This window comes from Ascaphus truei, chromosome 3, assembly GCF_040206685.1.
Source record: "Ascaphus truei isolate aAscTru1 chromosome 3, aAscTru1.hap1, whole genome shotgun sequence".
NCBI lineage: Eukaryota > Metazoa > Chordata > Amphibia > Anura > Ascaphidae > Ascaphus > Ascaphus truei.
The window spans coordinates 119,170,809-119,177,313 of record NC_134485.1 but is presented as its reverse complement, the minus strand read 5'-3'; the positions used below and the strand labels follow the sequence as shown (position 1 = coordinate 119,177,313).

The following is a 6,505-nucleotide window of genomic DNA, read 5'->3' as shown; positions in this document are numbered from 1 at the left end:
CATGGTAGTTAGGAGTTCTTAGGGGTGTCTTGACTATCTAGCTTATTTGTATCACCCCATTTATTTTAGGGTTATATGTTGATACTTATTCTTTTGCTGCATAGTTTAGTTTCCAGTGACATTTCTCATTTTGTTATATATACTATTTATTCTTTGTTCAGTGCTCGTGCTAATTATTGCTGCTAGTCTGCCATTAGTGTTTTTATGTTTTTTAAATTGTTAGTGTGTCCTACTGCTCATTATTACAATCTTTGCCATTTTTTCTACTTTGACTCTGGGTCCAGATTTTTGTTTCTTAAATGCTTTTTCTTTATTTTGAGGTATTTTGTGTGATATATATATATATATATATATATTATATATATATATTGTGACAGACTCATAGACTGTATACATTAGTAGGAGGTGGCAGTATGCCTGCTTTCCAGTATTTGAGGGGTTAACACAGCTGATTAATCAGTGATCCTAATTAGCAAGCTCATCTGCCTTTAAAAATAATAATAAGAAATGCCTCTGGGGCAGCAGTCTCTCTCAGACAGAGAGAGAACAGCGGAGAGCTGACAGACAGACCAAGGCTCCACAGACTTATGCTGTTCCAATGGAATAAAGCTCCCAGGTAAGGAGCCAACTTGTATTAGCAAATATTGTTGGTCTGGTCTAGCTTAGCTAACCAGCCAGGTAGATAGGCTTAACCTAGTTTAGTTAGCTTCCCTAACGGGGATAAGCTTTTGTTTATGTTTTGTTTTACTTAAAGGGACAGAGCACCCATTGTTTTGTTGTATTCTTGGACAAATAAATCCACCAGCATATTATTCCACCGGAAGAATTGTGTTGTCTCCTCACTAACCACGGTCATCTTGCCACAAGTGGTATCTGAAGTGGGATGCCGAACACCCTGTAAAAGGGACGGAGCTGCACATTGCGACTGGTGGATCCTGTGTGGACTGTTACTGTCAGTATGGAGGACGTTGTGAAGGCCCTACTACACAGCACCGCTGTTCAGCAGGAAACTAACCGACAAAGAGTGGACAGCATCGCTAAGGGACTTGAAAGCGCTGTGACACAACGTGAGATAAACCAGATACTTGCGGCCCAGCTTGGCGTTATCGCAGAAAACAGTGGGAGCTGGTTCAACGCCTGGCCCAGATTACTATGGACTCGACCAATGCAGCCAAGCTGTGGCCCATCCAGGCAAACCTATACCTGCAGAAAATGACGCTGCAAAAATTACGTAGAGGATTACCTTTGAGCGAATCGCTTCCCGTGAAAGTTGGGCCCACTCCAAATGGGCTGGTATTATCGCACTCTTTCTACTAGGGGAAGCCCAAAAAGCATATTGGATATTTGCTATCCTAGAAGTACCACAGGCCTCTACAGGGTGGATATTGATTGGAACACACCCTGTATGTGAGGGCCGATCAGTATCCAGATCTGGCTTATTATGAGTCAGAGTTACAGACACTCCCCAAAGATTATAAATCCTGACATTCTCCCAAATTGTGGGTTGAGTCCTGTTCTGAAAGATAATGAAGCTGTTGAAGAAGAGTGGAGTCTCTTCCTCCCACCCATGAGGGGATGGGAGGGAAGAGGATTAGGCCTGAGTCAGGGCTCTGACTAGGAGATAAAGGAGGAATACCACAGGCCAGAGCTGGGCATAAGGCGTGGTGCACGGCAATGATCTGCAATTAATAACTTAAAGCTATGAAGAATGTCTGCTTCTCTTAATGATGAGCTGCCTACAATAAACATCAGAAAAGACAATGCTGTCTGTAACTGTCTCTGTTGTATGGAGGAATGTCAGTAGGGGCTCATCCCCTGAACAACCACAGAGGATCCCTGCTGGCTGGAGGCGCTGCACCTACTGAGAACAAGGTACGCTGTCCCTCTGTCCTGCTTCTCCCCACACCAACGCGGTGCACTCAGCCCTCCTGTTACCAACAGGTATGCACCACCACACAGCGTAGCAAGAAAAGGCATACCCACCCCTATCTCACTTAGGGGCAGGGTAGATGGGCTACATATACATTGTCACATGCTTTACATATACAAATAAGGGGGGAAAGGGGGAAAATGTAATATAGCTGCTTCAATCCAGGCTGTGCTGAAAAGCTGTGTAATGCGGTAGGAATAGGTTTATTGGGGTGTGTAAGAGGACATGTGCAGAGGTATGCAATGGAGACTTTTTTAAGGTGAAATTAAATAAGGCTTTTATTGCGCCTGTTTCTTTAACACAAGAAAATCATCCAAACATATGCAAATAAGGGGTCAAACAAAGCTTCTGTTCCACTTGGGAGTATTTTTAGTGAAACCTATGCAGTCCACAACACCCTTTAGATTAGCATGTCTCCAAGCCCCAAACATATATCTTGATATGTGCAGATATACAAAAAGTCTTAGAAAGGAAAGTCTTATCTGTTTCTTGTAGGGGAAGGCTTCTTTGTTCTTCTGGTGTCCACACCTTTGGGCGATAAGGCAATGTCAGGATCCAGGTTTAGAAGTACTTTCCCCTGTGTCTTGCTGGCAGCCTCTTCTGGTAGGCTCAAGACGTCTGTCCCTATGGTCAGTCCCACAACTTGTGGGACTCAGGAACAATCTCACTTCCTGTCTCAAAGGCAGGCTTTTCTAACAAACCTAATCAGCCAGGTGGTGTTGGTTAATTGACTACCAGCAGTTAACCACCACACTGCTGGATTAGAGGCACATTTCCTGAACAGGGATAAATCCCCTGTTACAGGGTGCATGTCAAAAATGATTTGAAGCAAAATGTGACACTGTGTGCTTATTTACATGTCTTTTTCCAGAATCACTAGGTGAAGCAGAAGCATAGTATGCTAACAGATAATGATGAAGTGCATGATTACAGACCTGTCTGAAACATGCGAAAGTGCTGACAAGTGATATTTTTATTTGCAATATACAATAACCAACTTACAAGCAGTATAATACTACATACAAAGGAATTATTTAATTGGAACAAAAAAAATGTATTTATGCATTTGAACAATTATACCTACTTTATATATCTATCTAATGGAACTGCTTCAATGTTAGCCCCTCTCAGTAAGCTCCTCTCCAGTCTTCCACTGGTTCTGCTTCTGTTGAGACGTCTGCTACAATACACCCTGACCCTTTTTCTATTATCTGTCTGCACAGGGACTTCTGGCCATATCTTGCCCTTCTCACCTCACCAGGCCTCAGGGCATCCTATCACATAAGGGTCAGGGGCAGAAAAGGTGGACCAAGTCTCTTATCTACCATCAAATTCTCTGTTTCTACAGGTGCTCTACGCTTCTATTTACTCCCTTGTTTATCATGGTACAAACAACCTCCACTGGCTTCTGCTGATAAGACAAATAATATATCAACTTGTTACAGTATTACAGTACAGGCAGCATCAACAGAGTATTAGAGTGCACACAAATTAGACAGGGAGCTACAGAATGCAAAAAGGGGTAATGGATGTATATGTTGAGTTGGCAGAAGCTGATGTGGATTAGATGGGAACCAGACATGTGCGACTTGTTTGTGTATTTCAGATCTTTATGATCTTCAACTAGCTTTTTCTGGATTAGTTAAACCTTTCCTAATTATGAAGATAGCAGGAATCACAAGTATGAGTTTGGTTATGTGTGAGACCAAACATTTAGCAACAAACCTGTTTTTTTGCAAGCCATTTTCATTTTTAAGGTAGTGTACAATTTTTGGACATCTTACTACAACATTGTGCAAGGGTACATGTTTTGGGTATTAACTGTAACCCACGCACACACGCTCACACGCTCACACGTACAGTACAGTAAAGTGCACACAGACACACATGTAAAAAAAAAATCATTGATTTTATTTGCATAATTATACATTTCTTTATTTAACCATTGTAAACAATGAGTGCAGTATTGAGCATTACAATTATGCTGGTGCTACTCAGTTAATATGATAATTTGAAAGAAAATAAAAGATGGCTGCAAAGTAATGATTTTACTTTTTATGGAAAAATCTACATGAAACTAGAATCTTACGCTTACAGTATATAAAAGAAAAGGTGTATTCCCTATATATTCTCCACCTTAAAATTCAAACATACCATTGCGTCTTCGTTTTTTTTTTTTTTTTTTTGCTAAGCAGTGACACTGCAGTTGGCTCAAGATGCTGAACATCTGGAAACCAAATGTTAAAAGGAATAAAAAAGAGCAAGAACAGCGACTGAGTTCTATAATTTGTGCCAGAAGCAAAGGCAAGATGATGTTGTTGCTTTTTGGCTTATTTCTGCAGCTTGTGGCTGTGACTTGGGCACAACATGACCACTATTACTCAGATCATGACTATTCCTATGATGATCAGTGGGTCAATCTTTTTAGACAGGGATTTAATTTCCAATGCCCCCATGGGCAGGTAATAGTTGCAATACGGAGCACATTTAGCAAAAAAGAAGGCTCGGACAGGCAATGGAACTACGGATGTATGCCCACCCCTCAGAGCCTTGGGGAACCAACAGAATGTTGGTGGGAAGAAATTAATAGAGCTGGAATGGAATGGTAAGATATTTTTATTATGACTTTTTGTTTAAAACTATTTAACTTAGCTATTGTTATTAGATGTTGCCACGTTTTAATAGATGGTCAATCGGAATAAATAAAATGAAAAAATATGCTTTTTAGCTGAACGGAAATAATGTTTTAAACAACACTGATGGAAGTGGACTTTTATCATGACGTCTATAGATAATATAAAAAACATGTTTAAACCTTTTTTCAAAAATTTTACATATTTAGCAAGTCTTTTTCTGCTGAATACTGCAGATGGAGATTAGACTTTTTAAAATAAGCAAGGTGTATCGTCTTATATTTAATGTTTAGTTGGTTTAAAAGTTCTTACAAGCCATTCACTTTCATGTGAGTACAGTGTTCCCATGCTTCTCTCTTTCTTTAGCTGGGAACCAGGCTTGGGCTAGGTCTCCGGTGCCTGCTGCAGTGCACGCTATGGCATGCACTGCAGGGACAAGAACCGCCCCTCAATGGGGCCGGGCCCTCTTTCTGCCTTGGCCGCCACTTTGCGTGACCACATTTTTTTGAAGACAGTAAAATTCTAGCGCCGACACCGGGGCTGTAGCCTTGGTCTTCTTTTCATACCGTATACACTGTGCTGTGCACCCTGCTGCATAAGAGGCCCTATACTGATCAAAGAAAGGTCACTAGTTAGGAGATAGACACACCTCCAAATGATATTACAGAATCCAGAGTTTCTGTAAGATCAGAACTACCTAATATGGTACATAACGCACATTTTATTGATTCACATATTTTATTTTTTAAATGGTGCAACTGTTGACCATATGATCATAAGCATACAATACAATAACAGTATATTACTAACATGATATAAATATCAATTAGTCATTAAAGGAGTATTTTAGTTGTCTGCTTATGTGTGCTCCGTTGTAGGCTTCAGTCCCTTAAACTCTAATTTGTATAACTTGTATTAATATGGGACCATTCAAAGTCTCAAGGTTTCTCATTAAAAAGAGATTGCATTGAAAAATATCAACTTTTAAACATGTTTCTAATTATAATAAAAATGTAGACAATGCTGTTGAAATACTTAGTCAGGTTTAGTAGAACACCTAAAAGTCTTGAGGGGAAAAAGATATACAGTATTCCAAAGTGCTGTAAGGTCAAGAAAGTAAATGCTGGTAATTTTCTTCTTTCCATTGCTGTGTCAGCTACAATGGCCTTAAAAGATAAACTTCAAGAGATAAGCTGCTCTTCTTTTATAATTCATGTAAAAAAAAACAAAAAAAAACATGAACAATTCTTACCTATAACCTGTATGTATTAATCCTTGAAAGATGCCATATGGCCCTGTCATGGATAAATGCCATATTGCTGGTAATATATATCATCGCCTAAATCAGGGGGCTATCAAAAAGAACAAATTTGTATCCTCAGTAAGGAAAGGTTTCCACACCTCCCTAACTTATGATTTGTTACTGATCTTTTAAACTTGTCAGAAGATCTACAGTACATTGGGAAACATTCTTAATTTAAAGATAAGGGAATAATTCAACACTACTATTTATTTACGGATCATGGTTGTGTGTATTTTTGTGTGCCTTAGAGCTTTTAACAGAGTTGTGTCAATCTATGTAATAGCCAGCTTCAGTGAGCGCCGTTAGCCTATTTAACATTACATTAACCTGTCATTGTAATTGTAACACGTATTCACTAAACTGAGTAATGCCATGTTAGATCGGTTTTACACCTGTTTAAATGATATGCAAATGAGCCTAGATGATATGCAGACCATATTCACTAAGCTCGGTTAAGGTAAGTGTTTAAAAAAAGGTGGAACAAAACGGATCCTATTTTCAGCATATAAACGGTTAACAAAAACATAAGTCCTTGATAAGGGATTTAACATTTTCACAGCAAGATACAAAAGAGCAATAGATCCAATATGAACCGGCCTTTGGTCTTCTCTTCCTCCAGAATGTTAGCATGGGTCTCTC

The 6,505-nt window shown here is 39.5% G+C and overlaps 1 protein-coding gene across 1 annotated transcript in view; it reads left to right on the top strand.

The window, feature by feature from the left end:
* Positions 1–4,126: 4,126 nt before the first annotated feature.
* The window catches only part of DPT (dermatopontin), a 67,736-nt gene continuing 65,357 nt past the window's right edge, over positions 4,127–6,505 (top strand). Inside the window, exon 1 of the mRNA XM_075589413.1 lies at positions 4,127–4,535. Coding sequence (XP_075445528.1) covers positions 4,147–4,535 — 389 coding nt within the window. The 5' untranslated portion in view covers positions 4,127–4,146. The remainder of the gene's footprint in view (positions 4,536–6,505) is intronic.